This window comes from Carassius gibelio, chromosome B15 (genome assembly GCF_023724105.1).
Source record: "Carassius gibelio isolate Cgi1373 ecotype wild population from Czech Republic chromosome B15, carGib1.2-hapl.c, whole genome shotgun sequence".
NCBI lineage: Eukaryota > Metazoa > Chordata > Actinopteri > Cypriniformes > Cyprinidae > Carassius > Carassius gibelio.
This window is the reverse complement of record NC_068410.1, coordinates 6,508,658-6,525,836: the sequence shown is the minus strand read 5'-3', so window position 1 is coordinate 6,525,836 and position 17,179 is coordinate 6,508,658. Positions and strand designations below refer to the sequence as shown.

Below are 17,179 nucleotides of genomic sequence, written 5' to 3'. Positions count from 1 at the left end.
CATGTTTTGGATGGTTTTGAACTTAATATTACAGAAAATCATTAAATGTTCTTGCTGGGTCACTTATACATCGACAAGATACCTATAAAGTATATGATACAATAGAAGCACAGAAATAAGGGTATTTTGTCTGTTTACAATTTTTTTAATGACTCTGGAGAAGTACTCAGATTATCAATAAGAACATTGCTATTTGCTCCAAGGCAAATTCATGTTACTTATTTACACTCTTTCTTTTAACTCAATTTTACATATTGATTCAGGTCATTGAAGTACAATAGTAACTTGAGAGTTCACAGTACAGTGGTAAATGTGTGCTGTTCACTTACACTGATCTTATCAGATGCAATCATGATCAAATGAGGGTTTTCCTTTAAGCTGATTGTAAGAAGTTTTTGCCGCAATTCTGATTGTTTAGATTTGTCTTTGTAATTTGAGCTTCTTTAAAGAAAAATGGCGGGTTTGCAAATTCACAGAATATTCCAGTTTGTGATGTTCTTCATAGATTATGCATGTTAGCAGCATTATTCAAGATGGCCAGAGTTTTAAGAGTCTGATTAAAGAGAGATTGTGGAATTTCAACTATTTGTTTTATAAAAAAAGGTCAACAAGTCTTTACAGAATTCTGATTAATGTGGACATTTGTTAAGTGTAGAAACTGGTGCAGGGGTGTGTCTGATGTCTTCACTTTTTCACTCAGCTTGTTGAGAGGAGGTGATGGATAGGCTTCTAATGGACCCCCTCAATCACAAGCTACTTAAGCAGGCTGATCAGTAACAGAGAGCAAAGAGGCCAACCCAAGCCCCCCTTCAACAGAGCCAAAGGGTGGTTCAGTGATCATCCATAGTCATTAGCCCTGTAACAATCCTTACGCGGCAAGCTTTCGCCCGTTTACCAGGCATCTGAGAAATCTATGGTCCAAACTCACCATGAAAGAGTCTTGAATTGTCAGCCAGAACCTTAAAAGGCTCTGTTAAAGCTGAGTCTTTTGTCCCAGTGTGATGTGGTAGCTTGGTGCAAAACCTCTTTTGTTTTGCTAATGTTATTAATGGGCTCACTTAAGTGTAAAAGCAAAGCAGATTCAACTCAGTAGGGACAGAAGAAAGGGTGTTTTTTATTTTTACACATATATATATATTTATATTGCACAAAGGTGTTTGTACTGTGGGCATGTCAGTGTGAAGGTGTGAAGTGTACTTATTTGTTGTTGGAAGCTTCCTGAGAGTCTGTTGCCATCACTGATTTTTATAGAACACCAGAGTTTAAAGTGGGACGAACTCATTAGCCATGTTCCTCAGAGCCAAGCAAAGACTTCACAAATATTAGTATAAGGTGGGGTCTCTCCTCTCAAAAAACCTCTCCAGCTCTCCCTTTTGTCTCCGTCTCTCCCTGTGATTCAGTGTATCCTGTTAACAAGTGCCAGCTTCATGCAATACCCATAACACAAGTCAGTGTGTGTGTTTTCACACCAATTAACAGCTCTCTTTTGGTGCCTGCTGAGGTGATGATGGCCTGTCTCTGGCCAGGCGCATGGTGTTTGTGTCTATTTTGAATTTGTTTTTTTTTGTTTTTTTTTTTGTGGCACTGATAGAAATCTTTTTCTAGGTTCTTTAATTAGCAGTATAATTAGTGGTGGTAGAACCTTGTCGGTCTGATAGAGAGGGAGCCAACAGGTCCAATAAACGTCTCTCAGTTTTCATATAGAGTTCTCTCAGTCTTTGCAAATCTACCATTGGCTGACTTGCTCTCTGTCAAATTAACAGCCTACTTTGTGCCGTTCACAATCTGCCCCTTAAGAGGTAAAAACTCCTCCATTGGTCTGGAGTTGAGTGGTCATTAATATCAGGCTGGTCCTCATTGGCGCAAATGGCAATGTTAGAGAGAAATGATTCTGTCCAGACTTCTTCCTTTCTTTCCCTCTCTCCCTTACACTATCTTTCTTTAGGCTCTCAAAGCCAAACCTGCATCCCCTCCTCTCTTGCACTCTCAATCTAGATAATTCAATCTGTCCAATATCAAATAATCGCCTCCATTTTTTCGGCCCATTTTAACCTTATCACTGGCGCTGCTTCCTCAGGGGACCGAGTCTTGTTTCACCTTGTTAAGAGAGAGAGAGAGAGAGAGAGAGATAGAGAGAGAGGGAGCCCAAGAGCGATAACCTGGGATAGGGGTGAAACGAGGTGGGTGACGAATAGTTCTCTAAGGAGCGGGGAGTGAAGACAGTTTGTTGTTCTCACAATGTGAACGAGTGGGCAAACAGGCTAAGGAGCTTTTTTTGTCTGAAAAATAAAAGGTGGATAGTGGGAGCAAGGATCGTGCAAAAAGAAAAAGTGTAAAATGTGAAGCATGAGAAATGTGCTCTACGGGATTGTGAACATTGGAGCACCTCTACGTTCCATAGTCTTTTTTAACACTCTCTCTTGGCACTTAATTAAAATCCAATAAGGTTCTCGCCTGGTGGCCATTTTTCCCAACCTCTGTTTACCTTCTCTAGGAGCATCGCTAGCGGCTTAATCTTACAAGAAAGTGGGGTTGATAGGTCACGACCAGACTCTAGTCGCCACACTGAGTGAGAAAAGTTGGGGGAACTCTTTCTGTTCTTTGTGGTGTGTTTCTCTCATTCCTTTTCTTTTCCTCATTTCCCCAGGAAACTAATACGTAGGCTTGATTGTTCTAAGTTGATTTCAAGCTTGCCCCTGGGAAGAGATGGGCTTTTGGAGTTGGTTTTAATTAAGATTTAACAGAAGCCTCCTTCTAGAAGGAAAATTTATTGGTTTCTCTGGATGGAGGGATGAGAGTGGACAAGAGGAGGTGGAACAGATTGCCCAGCAAAAAAGAAAAATGGAAGTTATTCATTAGGGAAGATAGAAAGATATTTTACAAATATATAATTTTATGTCTTTTGAATTATATAAGGTTACTTAGAGGATGCATTCATTCACACTTGCAGATTCGATTTTTTTCCCCTATTCTCTTTACCTGCTCGTGTGGAAAATCTAAATTGTACAATCCTTTTTTTCTCCCAAATATCAGAATCTATAGAGATTGATTTGGGCTTCCTACGATCCAAACCCATATCCTGTAAAGACGTCATTGGAACACTGCCGAGCTGCAGGCAAGCAATCTCCAGATTATCTAGATGTTTTAGTGATCGATAGCGACACCTTATGTACCTTTTTTCCACTGAAATGGTGCTGAGGCTGGAGCCAGGGCTTGGGGAATCTGCGAAACCCATAGTTTCAGAAATTAATTGAAAATGGATTTAACATTTAACATTCATTTTATTTTAACTGAGGTGTATAGATAGGCAAGATACCCAAATATTGTATAAATATATAGTGTGATTATATATTGATGATGTTTGATGTAACAATTAGAAATAATGTAACTTCAATAACAAAATCAATGAATATATTATATCAATAAATAATAAATGTTAATTTATATTTTTTATTGATAATTTGTATATACACAATAAAGTGACTAGAGTATCTGTGCAGCCCAACAGTAAAAATATGAAGTGTTTGGTTTGAGTTTTTTTTTATTTTGCTTTTGTTTTTTTTGTGGTGGAGCAGAATAGATCTAGGTTGGGCTCCGGCATCAACATTGTGTCGGTTGAACAGGAATAATGAATTAAGAGCACATACCTCACTTGTTTACCAGCCTATAAAGTAGCCCAGAAACTGAGATTTACTTGCTAATAAAGCTTTGCTTTTGTAATCTTTAAAGTGGTCATGGTGTCTGCTGGTGAGTAAATCATAATTTGGATCCGTTGGTGTCCTGGTCATGACCGTACAGGGAATTAGATTCCTACAGAGTGGAAAGTCTGTATGCATGTGTGTGTGTGTGTGTGTGTGTGTGTGTGTGGCCCTTCTCTGCTCTTGACTATCTTTCGTTCTCTCACACACTCTTTCTTCTCTTTCTCCCCCTCTGTCTCTCTGGATAATGGGCTTGTACACAGGTGGCCATGTCCCTTCGATGGACACCCCCAGACGTCCTTGTTAGACACTTAATTAAAAGCCTTATCACAGGAAAACACGCTGAGACATTCCAATATGGGCCTGGGCATCAGAGATACTGCCACAACCAGACAGCGTCCATCTATTACTGCTGTCTGCTTAACTGTCCAGCCAAACAGTGTGTGTGTGTGTGTGTGTTAAAGCATAAAAGAATAAGGAGTTTGCATGCAAAATTAGAAATTGTGCAAGTTGTTTTAGGATAGATAAAGAGTGAATGACGTTTACCTGGTATTAACATCTATTTTTAGAGATATGTTTGAAACAGGAAATTGCTAAAGACAGGTGTAAATAGGATCCACAAACACGGTTTGTCTTTGAAAGAAAATAACTTACTGATGATCTGTCCACATCTTTTTATTTCTGTCTTTGCATTTTAGATGCAAGTTATTACCAGGTGTAAACAGCAACATGTCTCAGCTGACCACTCATGATTGGATTGTTTAAGCGATCTTAATACCAGGTGTGAACAGGGCTTAAGGATAGAAAGAAGGAGGTTTTTTTCAACATAGCATGGCTGATGCAACACATGTGGGTCGGTTATCAGCACTCCTCCCATGGTCAGTTAACTTTTAGAGCTTAAAACAGGAGGGGAAAAAAAAAACCTAACGAAAGGAAGACACAATGAAGTTTTTAAGTTCATCACGCCACTAGCTGAGTAGGCACACTAGGTGTTAAAGAAGAGCGGGGAGGTCAACTGTCCCTCCCACTGCATTCTTCAGCAGTGCTAAGCAGGGACCAGCACACAGGGACCATATGTCCCAAACTCTAGTCAATGATCCCCCCCAAATAAAGGGACAAAGCCCTTTTCAGTCAATTGAGACCGGGGAAATCTGAAGTTCTGCATTGGCAGCATAGCACCAGTCAACAAGAAGATAGTGAAAAGGAGGAGGACAGGGAAAGAGGGAGAAAGAGAGAACATGAGAGGGACTTGGCATTTTCCATCACATTAACTAGGAACAATCCTGCCAAACAGCCTTGAGGCTCCTTCTCTTTTTTCTTGACTTCTTCTGTAGGTTGCCCGGTTCCAAAGCCCCCAGGAGACTCTCTTCAAAAGCTCAGTGTCCATTCCTCTTGCTCAGATGCTCAGCTAATAATGCCACAGCCAAAGCATAGAGATCTATATCTCTGGCTATCAAAAAGCAAGTTCTCTTATGTTTAAGCTTGGTCTTGTGCACTGGGGATTTAAAGGTTTACAGGAGCACGTCCCATTTTTTAAAAGGCCACAACAAACCTATCCAATCATAAAATAACAGCCAGGTGGCACATCCTGGTGTGAAGGTGCGCTCCGATGTGGGGGTAGTCTTAGCAAAAGAAAGAAGGAAGAGAGATAAAGAAAGCTTAGCAAAGACATGGAGAGGCCAGAGCGGCACTGTAAAGTGCACGGGGTTCCTGGGGGAGAAATAGATCAGGCATGTATTCTGGCGCTGCAGCGATTAATATCAGCGGAGGAAAAAAGGTCAAACTTGACTGGAAAACGCTACAGTATATCATTGTTACTGGCACGGCCCACATTTCATACATCACGCCATGCTGTGCTGCCTCGACTCTCCCGTCGCTGGTCTCCAAGCCATAGCCCACGCCAAGTATTATCAAAGATTGATAGAGTGTCCTAGTTAACTGGGGAGGGTGTAGGAAGTTGGAAGGAGGGATGAAGTGGGGAAGGAAGATTTGCCACCTCTGCGTTTCGGGGGTTACAACTTCTTGTCTTGTTGAAACACGATGGCACCAATCAGTGAAAATGAATGTACGCATGTCACATTTTTAGCTAGAACTAACATGAAAAACATCACTTTTCGGCTAAAAGGAATACTTTGTTGTCTGGATAAGGTTTTTCATATGATTTGTGTGTGGCTACGTTAACAATCTCTCCCTCATCATCCCTTTTCTCTTGTTCAGAGTGCTTGCTTAATAATTAATTGATTTATTAGTTCTCTCATTAATCATTCATTCATTAATCAGGGCCAGATTTTTCCAGAGGAAGTGGTTCAATCCGTAAAAGACCAAAAAAAAAAAAAAAATCCTGACTTCACATTTCAGCCTAATTACGCTTCTTTGCTAATCACCACCAAAGAAATGGAGTTTCAGGAAATTACTTTTTTTTCCTCCCCTTCCTCCCTCCCTCTTCTCTTTTGTGTTAAGCAAGTCAGGATGTATTGAGGTCGGCAGGTATTATTTTTTTCAATCCTTTTTCTATTCTCTTTCGCCACCCGTTATTTTGTGTTCTGGGGGGTTAAAGTCATCAGTCATGATAAAAAAAATTATTTGAGTCCAGGCTAATCTGATGAACAAGAATGTCCATTCTTTAATTAAACTACCCAACCACCTACCACCTTAACTTGATAGAGGAAGGAAATGCAAAATTTGGTAACTGAGAAAACCACATACATCGATTAATCACGGCGGTTTTGAAGGCAGTCCGTGAGCGTGGGTCAGCCCTTTCTCCGGCGAAGAGGCAGCTCATTGTTTCAGCCTATGCCGACCTCCCCAGAGAGATGAAGGAGTTGTTTGTCTAATTGTTTACTGTTATGTGATGCAGACAGAAGTTGCCACCACATAGGTGTCGCAAGAAAGGAAGCAAAACAGGCAGAATGAAGCTAAAGGGAAATTGTAATAGAACAGAAATTAAATCTCTCATACATCAAAAAAATCGGTGGTCTTCAAAAACAACACTCACCCATGGCCAGTCTCTATTTCGAGGCGAAAGGAAAAAACATCAAATTAGAAAGCTTCAATAGAACTGCCAGCGCCACATTAACCTCCAAGCGGTAAAAAAAAAGCACACACATTGAACAACCCTAACAAGGTATTCATTGAAGCCATCACTCTTTATTTTCCAACACACATACTCTCATGCATGCACAGACTTCAAAATGCCACTAACAACTGAGGTTACAGCTAATTTTCCTTTCTTCTCTGCATTTAGACCAATAAAGTGCATGGACCTCTTTGCTCTAATGAGATGCATACATTTACAACCTCACTTCCTCATTAAATAATAATAATAATAATAATAAAGACAGTATGAGGAAAAAAAGTATTAATTATGAAACGCATGGAGAGCCACAGGGGCCTCCACTGGGCTCAATTAGGAAGTGTAGGCCACAAATCCCCAGACTAAATTAATTGACACCCCAGGGCATTGAGTCTAGCATCCCAATAGCTCAGTTTAAGTGCTAGATTTCTTTGTTTTCATTTCATTTGCTTTTTGAAAGTGAGTGCAGGGCAGAGAGATCAACAGAGGCAAACAAGGGGGGCATGTTTAAATGTGATCTTTTCATTGACTTTACGGATTTTTAATCATCTTGCCATATTTACAGTGTTGCTTTTTCTCAGTGTTGTTTACCCCAACTTCACAGCCAAAAGAATGAAATGAGACTGCATATAAAGGCATTGTTTATTTATTAATTTGTCTTTATTGTCTTTATTTATTTTTCCTCACAGTGAATGAGGCCCATCAGAGGCGGACTGATTGTAGATGTTCCCATCTTTGTGTGGACGTTGGTGCATTCAGCTACCAACACATTTATGCAAAGGGCACAACGCTAATGATTTAAAAGCATACTAGATCTTAGATCATACTGTACACTAAGCAACAGAGAGCAAGCAAGAGAGAGGTAAAGTGAGATTGGTGCATGTTGTAAGAGAGAGAGAATTAGAGAAAGGCGGCACGGAAAGTAGATAAAGTAGAGTGAGAGAAGGGAGAGCAGCAGCAATAACCGTTTCCAGAAAATACCAGGAGACCTGCAGGAATGAAATGACAAGACTGGCTCAATCAACATCTTGTCAAGACAGTTGGCTGATGTGTAGAGACAATCTCATCCTCCCCCTCTTCCTTCCCTCTCTAGTTTTTTTTCTACCCAGCCTCTTTGTGTTCCTAGCAGAGAGCTTTCCGTCTGCAAGTAGAGGAGTTCTTAGACTCTGAAGTGGGAGAGTGAGAATGGGAACGCTGGAATAATGACACTCGGAAAAGTTCTGATGCTCACCAGAGACTTGGCACAGCATAGAGGAGTGCGTGACATACACAGACTCTGCTGCAAGTAGAGGACCTAAGAGCCACTCACACACACACATACACACACATATTTCTCATTTATCATCCTTCTTATATGACCTGGTAGGGTTGACACAATCTGATGATGTGGTCATTGTTACCCGCTGTTCTCAGGCCAAGATTACCACTTTTTTCTTTTGCAAATCTTGGTGGTTGGCAGGTTGTTCTGGATGGTTTCTAGGTGATTACTTATTTAGACCCAGGGCTCTAGATGGCTTAGGTAAAACTTTTAAGTCTGATTATTTAGAAAAGCAAAAAGCGCAACACTCATCAAACAAGCCACATGATCTGAGGGCTACTCATCGCTTTGAATAAAATCTTCTGCGAAATAAACAAATGCAAATATAAATCATTCATGTCCATTGTCAGCAAATCCCTAACTTTAACTATGAGAAACTTTCTTAGCAAACACCACTAAAAAGAGAATAAGACAGAGTCAGAAATAACTGCAGGGTGAGATGCTTGATTATAGATTCCTTCATTCCTTCTTAAAAGCATGGGCTTGTTTGAGCCCTCTATCTGTCAGAAGCCTGCTCTTGCGTTCTCCTCCCCTGCTTGGAAGCTCTTATGTCCTATTCTCAGTTTTTTCTTGCCACTGCGGACCCCCCATCATCCCCGTTTCACTCTTTCTGTTGACAGGCTGACTTGAACCCCTGCAATTTTCATGCCGATAAATAGAGAAAGGACAGGGACAAGGAGGGAGTGAGCGAGGGACAGGGTGTCTGGAATGCGGAGAGAGGAGCAGAAACAGGCATGGAGAAGGCAAATCAACAATTTGTCACACCTTATGTAACTGTGAAAAGGGCCCTGCTCAGCATTGATGTTGGGGATCAGGCCTGGCTGACAGGAGAAAAGAGAAAGTGGGGGTTTACTAAAGGGATCGGAGGGGCTAGAAAAAGAGAGGGAAGGACAGAGGAAGAAGGTTTGATGGATGGATGAGCTTGATGGTCGTTTTGAAAAGGGTCTCGCACTGTGCCAGGATGCTTACAATAGACTGCCGACTGAATAAGAGGCTAGGAGGATTAAACCCCTGCAAACAGCTCTTAAAAAGCTGTAAGGCTGCAATTTAGACACAAAACAACACTGAAAGTGAGAAAGAAAGATGCGTCTGGAATGGGAGGCAGGAGATAAGGAGCAGAAGATGAGACCAGGTGAACAGGAAAAGCAAGAACAAGGGAGAGGAGACAGGAATTAAATGTGGCAGCTTCTGAAACTGCAGAAGCAAATACCAGTGGCCCTTGGCTCAGTTTGTTTGGACATTAGGTAGAGGAGACGGCTATGTTTACAAGGGAGACTTTTCAAATGCAGACTGTAACAAGGACTTTGGTGTAACACATCTTCACATGTGCCTAAACTATTTCACACTCACACACACAGAAAAACACACACTCACCCTCCACAATGAGAATGAAACAATAGAGTCTACCCACACCAAACAAAAGGATAATTCCATGGCGCAGAATGGAGCTCAGCTCTTTCCAGCTTGGGTTTAGTGGCCTTATCTGAAGCAGGCACAATGGATCGCTTTTAGCCAGGCCTGTTTATTTCCAGCAAGTTACTTTTTCCCCACTGTACCCATCCACCCTTTTACCCTTCTTTCTCTCGTATTCCTATCTCTCCTCTAGACGAGGCTTGAGCACAATGCTCAAGGTGCTGTTTGAACTTAACAGAAGAGCAGGCTATGAAAAGGGTGAATTGAACATTTCAGTGATGTTGGCTTCTATTATGTACAGGACAGGAAATGGTGGAATGAATTTGATTGAGATACTTGCATTTGATGAAACGATCCAACAGTGAAATGATGCACATGCATTTGTGGCAAGCAAAACAGTGTCTATCTATATATGTCTACATTTATTTTAGCATGATCATGAATCCAGGTGAGCTGTATTACCCTCCTGCTACATCTTTACTGTTTATAATGAAGTTGTCAGAACAAACAGTGAAGAGGTTTGGGGGAGGGGGGCTAAATATGGCTTGACATGTGATAAATATTGGGATTTATCCACAACTGTGCCAGGGGCAAAAACCAAGTGCCACACACACAAACATACACTTCCACTAATACCATCAAGGCTCCCTGCTGTCTCTAGCGACGGTAGACTAGAGAGGGATCGTTGCTAACATCTGTTCGACCGTTCGTCCCAGTGAGGCAGATATGCATCCTGGGCTCTAAAAACAGCCTGGAGAAAGTAGGGGAGAGTGAGAGAAAAAAGCAAAGCTCTTTAATATGTCATGCTCAAGTCAGACCCAGCTGCAGCTGCACTTAACGTGTGACAAAAAAAGACAAAGTCACTGTGTCAAAGTAGCAACTAAATGTGAGCCGCAATCCCCACAGCACGCCTGCCCTATTTACGCCACCACATGAACACACACTCCTCTCTGCTTCCATCCAGTGCCGTGAAATGATATTCCATTTTGAAAAAATCCGGATTAAAGTGTATCAGGCCAAGTGTGTTGTGACCTTGTTACTAGGGGAAGGGGGAACGCGTAAACACACAGGCACACGCAGATGCCACACACTGTGGAGCAAATCACAACGTAGGTTTTAGAGACGGCTTTCTCGGTCTTATCCCACGCTTCTCTTTATTTGTTATGGTACCTTATAATGATATTGCATGAGCCAGACAGCCATGCTAATACCAAGCCTTTTGTCTGACCTGCTCATTATGTAAGTACAATATTTATTATAATTTATATAAATTTTCCTTTATTGTTAATGAACTTCTGTTAAATCAGTTTTTTCCTTGAGGGCATTTTAAGCAGGAGAGGCTTAGAAAACTTTAAAAGAGTCTATCTACCTTAAAATAGTCTATCCACCATTGCTGCTCTTCATCTCAACGCCTCCTCCTTTTTATTTGTGTTTTTTTCCTTCTTTCATCCCTCTCTTCTCTGTCAGGAATGAACTCATGTAATTAAGCCGCTAACATGCCGTTAAAGAATCGGCTAATTCAGCAAGGAGGAATTATTCCAATTTGAAATGACTCATTAACCAGAAGTGATATTTTGTCGAGCTTCTCTTGGAGCAAGGTTTGGAGAGCGTTGAATCACTCCCATGGTGTGAGCTCGTTTCGCTGTATATTTGGGTTTGTGTGTGTGAATGTCGGCATGCGTTGCAAGGGTAATAAACATGCTTTTGGTTTTGCTCATACGGCCTGGTGCGTGCATTGATATGGGTGCGTAACTTGTAAATGGGCCCGAATGCAAGCTGTGAATGTCTTGTGCGTGTGAGAGAGAGTGATTAAAGACATGCACAGAGGCACAACTCAGTGAGGGGTCTAAAGAGGAACTATTGAATGTACAAAAGCCCTTAAACATCGACTCATCCTGATGAATTATCACAGCTCGTAAACATTTAGATGCTGGGGCAAGATTCTTTAATTGCAATCGATGTTCATCCAGTACCGGACGCAAAAAGGAGAATCCCAGAAGCACAACACAATTACAGTATCTGTAAAAAGACTCAATATCTCATAAAAGTGGAGCTCCAGGGATGGCAGGACTGTACAAAAAAAGAATGTTTCTATATAAACATACAGTAAAACGCATGGCTTAGAAATACGGCTGCTAGTAATATTGTCAAAAAGAGGTTTGTTTTTGACAGAAGAGTCATATTTAGCTCTTTTGATCTTGTCTTCTTCTTCTTTTTTTATCATGTGTCATAGAGGGCTTCCATAAGTCTGTTTCCAAAAATAAAGAGGTATTTGCTACTAAGTTTCTGATCATTTAGTTTTTTTCACGGTAACATACGATAGCATGATAATGATACTAAACTAAGGCCCCATTTACACTAGTGCATTTTCATTTTAGAATTAAAACAATGCAAGTTTACACTGCCATTTTAGCTGCATTTAAGAAATGATCTCTGTCTACACTACATAACCGAAGACGCATGCCACGTGAACATTTGTGTGCACTCGGCATGCGCTTAAAAGTATAAACAAGAAGTCAGGTTCAACAATGAGCATGATTACTGATCATGAAATGGTTACATGGTCATCAAGGATACGCAGAGATCATGTGGGCAGCTACGCCTTCATTTTCGAAAGTCTGTTTTAGTCCGTTTACACTGAAAGGCAAAAACTGGAAAACACTGGAATAGTGTAAACGATGGGCATAACCGTAGCAAATGTTATGCGTTTTAAATTGAAAACTCACTACTGTAAAAGAGCCCAAGAAAAGGTTCAATACTAAAAGTAACATTTGAATCATAAAGTAGGGAAGAAACTAGGTAGGTCTTTGGAAGACAGACAACTAGTTCTGAGCATTGGTTTTCTTCTCTCAGTAAAAGTTCCAAAGGGAATGGGACACTTGCGGGATGCAGGGTGATCTGAGGGTGTTGGCAAATAGTAGGTGTCAAAATGAGTGTTTTTATCTTATTTTCATTTACAATTTAATATGGCTATTTGTCAGTTATGTTATAACATACCAATCTGCCTGCCTAGTAGAAAATTGGTATGTCCATTTTATTGCAGTGTCTCCCTCCTACACTGTTTCTTCTCCTGTCTGGCTGTGTCCATCCTCAAAAGAAGAAAAGAGGACTGTCAGCACAAGTGGGAGAAAAGAGCAAGTTTGAAAAGACCTGAAATCTGCACTGGCCTTTGCCTTGGAGGGAAAGAAAGCTTATGTTTCTGAGAGAGAACTCTGGTGTGGGGTTGTGTAGGAGGTTAGGGGGTGGATGGTCTTTGCTGCACCCCTTGATGGAGTGGATAATTGAGTCTCGACCAAACTCTGTCAGCCAAGCTCGGAAGCCCCTTTTCAGCTCTAAGAAATGCAGTGAGAATGATGAAGTGAGAGAGAGAAAGTGAGAACAACAGAGAGTGAGAGAGGTTGGAGGAGAAAGAAAATCCTGGGCTCCCTCAGGGGGGGAAAGCCGCTATTGAAAAGCTATTAAACTTGCATTTAGCAGGATTGATTGGAAATGAAGAGGCCTATTAAAACCAAGGGACAAGAGGACAATAGTGTGTTTCTGGCCACCGTATGTTGCCCTCTTTTCACCGTCTTGCTGCCCCCCCTGGGGTGGGGCCCCCTACCCTGTCTGTTTAAACACCCCTGGCCCAAAGAGAGAAGTTTCAGAGGGGTTTAGCACCAGCTGAATAGATCCCTCTTTATCCACCACTGGCACCCTATTCTCCTTTTTAACCACACAGAAATAAAAGGGCAAAGAAAGAGGAGGAAAGCCAGAAAAAAATGGAGGGGCAGTTCATTTCTTTTTGAAGAACCAGTAACAGCCCTCCCTTTCTAAAACCTCTCCTTTCCCCCCTCACCTTCTCTGAAATCTCATGTGAATGGATTAGTTACTTCTGGCTGGTTGCCATCTTTCTACTTTCAAGAGGGCTCATGATGCACCGGATCCAATCATGAAGCTTTTGCAATGGAGAAACACAAAAATGTGTGTAAGAAGGCTGTGTGTGTACATAAAAGTGACTGGGATAGCGAGAGAGAGAAGGCTGTTTGTTGTTTAGTCTGGGTGCATTTATTGCAAATTTTTTTCAGTAGGATGGAGAGCCTCTATGCAAATTAGGCAAAAAAAGACAGAGCAAAAAGTGTTTAGAAAGGAGAAAGAAAGATGACAGCAAAGCCTAAATAGAGGGAAGGCAGTGAGGCAGCAGGTGCCTTTCTCAGCCCGCTATGGATGGCTCTCATGGGACGCTGAAAGCTCCTTTGATTGTTTAACATACAATTTTACTGAAAAACACCACTTCCCCCACCCTGGGAAGTGGTAACAGATTCTCTGGCTCAACAGGACATCGTTTTCCATGTCATTCTATTCAGTTTGCCATATGGGCATAGGAAAGAGTTAAATAAGTCATGACCAGCTGACGCCTAGACCCCTTGCCAATTGCAGAAAACCAAACTGTTGTAAAATGTGTTACGGAGCTCACTTTTTTTTTTTTTCAACCGGAAGATGATGCAACATGAGCCTTTTCTGCATCAATCAGTTAACCAAATGCCACTCGCTGGTCTTGGTAAAAAAAAAAAAAAAAAAAAAAAAATAGCACAGCGTGTGACCAGTTGTTAAAATCGCTCCAATCACTACCACTCTCCTATTATACACGGGACATATATATATATACGTGGCACTACTGCTCGGTAAGTATGCTCAACGGCTCACAACCTTCCCTCCCTCCCCATTATAAGCATGAGCACATCGTCTTCTTTGTTTCAGATCACAAAAGCTTCCAAAATCTTAGCTGGTATGGACCTCACTGCTGAGAGCCACCCATCTTCATAACCAGGCCACAGGATAGACGTACCACTGCCACATCTACATGATTATCACTGTTTACTTTAAAGACTTTATTAAAAGTCTTAATTTTGTATTTCTAAACTCATGGTTTCAGGAGGTTAATGTTAAAGCTCTTGTATGTTCAATTATTCTGGGAGCAAGAACCCCCATAAGGAACCATACCCCAAAGATAAATTGTGTTCAATAAACTCAAGTAAACTTGCCAAAGTGGTTCCTGTCTGAAGTTTACTTAAAAGAGTGTGTTGGGTAGGCAAAGTGGTTTTAGATCAGTGTAAAAGGGTAATATGTTCCTAGAGCCCAGTGCATGGGTACTGCAAGGAAAATTGTGTTTCATTGTGTATCTGGAAGAGTATTACCAGCTGCAGAGAGATGGTGAATGTGAGCTGGAATGGCTCTTGCTGATTCAGCGCTAATATACTATCGCACTAATGTGTTCTGTGCTTTCCCATCTCTCTCCCTGTACAAAATCACTGACCTGAAAGCTGGACTGGTTAGAGCAAAATGACAGATAGGCTTCGGCATTAGGAGGGAGAGTCTTGCTGCAGTTTACCATGGTGATTCAACTAGCTACTGGCCCATTTCAAAGAGCCAGAATGATACAAAGAAAAGTGGCACTTCTACATTTAAGGGAAAACTCAAACAGAATAAATGCTATGGCATGCATTTTTAACCAGTTTTTTGATATGGTATATATGGTAGATTGAAGCCTGTCATTGCATTTGAACAATGTTATAAAGTCATAAGCCCTTAAGGATGCTTCGGTTTTACAATGTTTGATGTAAATTTCATCATCATTGGGGTCCACACAGACCTATGTATGTATGTATGTATGTATGTATGTATGTATGTATGTATGTATGTATGTGGACAGTCTGTGATCAGCTACTTGGATCAACTATGCTCATTATACATATTCCATCACAATATCAAACAGCAACCAATGTATTAATGTTTTGTGTGTGTGTGTGTGTGTGTGTGTGTGTGTGTGTGTGTTTTCCTCCTGCAGTGTCTCAAGCATCCTACTTTTCCCAGCAGCCCCAAGACCAAGTAGTGGTTGCTGGCCAATCAGTCACCTTGCCCTGTGTGATTGTGGGATACCGGAGCATGGTGCAGTGGACCAAAGATGGCTTGGCGCTAGGCGGTGAACGAGACTTACCTGGTAAGAATTCTATGTGGCCCAAACAAACAAGGAAAAACTGCTTGAGTGAAGTTAGTGAGTCTTTCCATTCAACAGTGTTTTTTTAACACTGAGTCGGCTTTGAAAATTGAATTGAACAAGGAAAAAAATGAAGTCAACTCAATTTATTTTCAAGGTGCTTCTAAATGGTGCACTGGTTTGTAATTAGCTAGAAACCCACTTTCCTATATGTCAACCAAATTTAGAGCAAGTAGCAAGGCAGAAATGATGCCGTTCCCCCAGGAGGTACACAATGCTTATTAAAGTCAATTTACCAAGGCTTAGTCTTCGTTTATCTTCATCTTTTTCTTTCCAATTAACAACTGGGAGATAAAACCAATCATAGATTGGCAGGTAAAGGGCAGCATCCCTTCTCTGCAGCGGATGTGTGTTTGAGTAATGTCACTGCCTCAATTCCTCAGCTGTATTGAATGAAGAAATGGGAAGGCAAACAAACACCACGGCTAATGCAAACTAGCGTTTAATTTGTCTAATCATCTCAGCCGTCTGCTAGGGCCGAGGTGGAGAATCAATCACCGCTCATGTCATGCATTGACATTTAAAATGATTTCCCCAGCAGTTTTGAAGGCAACAACCTGGACAGTGAAGCTAGTCTATGCTAACTAGATTCATAAGCCAGGCATCTCACATGTTGCCGCTGACTTAAGTTTTTAATGTGCATTTAATAGTGTCTCAAAGCTAGCCCTATCTGTGATGGCAATGTGTGTGTGTATATCTCTAACAGTGATTTTTGTGCGGATCAGGTTGGGTACGTTACTCTCTGATGGGAGACCCGCTATCAGGAGAGCACAGCTTGGTGATCGATTCAGCTGAGCTTGGCGATGATGCGGTCTACGAGTGTCAAGCCACGCAGGCTGGGCTGCGATCACACAGAGCCAAACTGACGGTGCTGGGTAAGAACTCTGATATGAGTGAGTGAGTGAGTGTGATTGAGAGTGAGAAGAAACCACTGCGATATAACTCTCCTGCAGCTGATTAATAGCAGGGGAATAGAGCATTCCTCATAGTCCCCAATTCCATTAACAGTATTTAAAATACTGCCTCAAATGCGTAACACTGCAAATTTCTCTGCTCCAAATAAACACTTCAGAGATCCCACCCCCGTGCAATCATAAGTCAAGCCTTCATTATTTATTCACAATTTTAAATCACGGCACAACAGAACTCATTTTTTTCAAACAGCGAAACGGAGTCGACAGAAACACTGAGAAAATGATCCAACCCCACCTCACTGTTTCTTTCTCTCTCTCTATAGCCTACTGACACTTAACACGGTGAAGGGCCAAGGAATTGTGATTGCAGCAGTCAGAAATGACTTGCGTGAATGGTTAAAAGTCAAAGTCTGCACAGTTAGCACATTCTACAGTGACTCACGGAATTCATCAACTGCAGGGCTGCTTTTACATTAACGCAATGTGATTGATCTACATATTCTCTGGCATTTAGCGACAGTGGGTGGGGGGTGGTGGGGACCTTGGGATTTTAGCTCAGTGCTACATTACTGACACCTGGTGGCCCGACTTGGACACATCCGTGTTTTATAGTACCTGGAAAACATAGATTTCCCCTGCAGTGCAAGCATTTCAAGGGCTAAAAATATGAGATGTTAAAGATTTAGCACTATGAGAGCGAGAAAGGCCAAGTTTGTTACTGCACAATAA

General features: G+C 41.4%; 1 protein-coding gene across 1 annotated transcript in view; it reads left to right on the top strand.

Moving 5' to 3' along the window:
• LOC127972846 (kin of IRRE-like protein 1) overlaps positions 1-17,179 on the top strand; it is a 43,657-nt gene that overhangs the window by 13,235 nt on the left and 13,243 nt on the right. The window contains exons 2-3 of the mRNA XM_052576670.1: positions 15,327-15,479; positions 16,262-16,411. Coding sequence (XP_052432630.1) covers positions 15,327-15,479; positions 16,262-16,411 — 303 coding nt within the window. The remainder of the gene's footprint in view (positions 1-15,326; positions 15,480-16,261; positions 16,412-17,179) is intronic.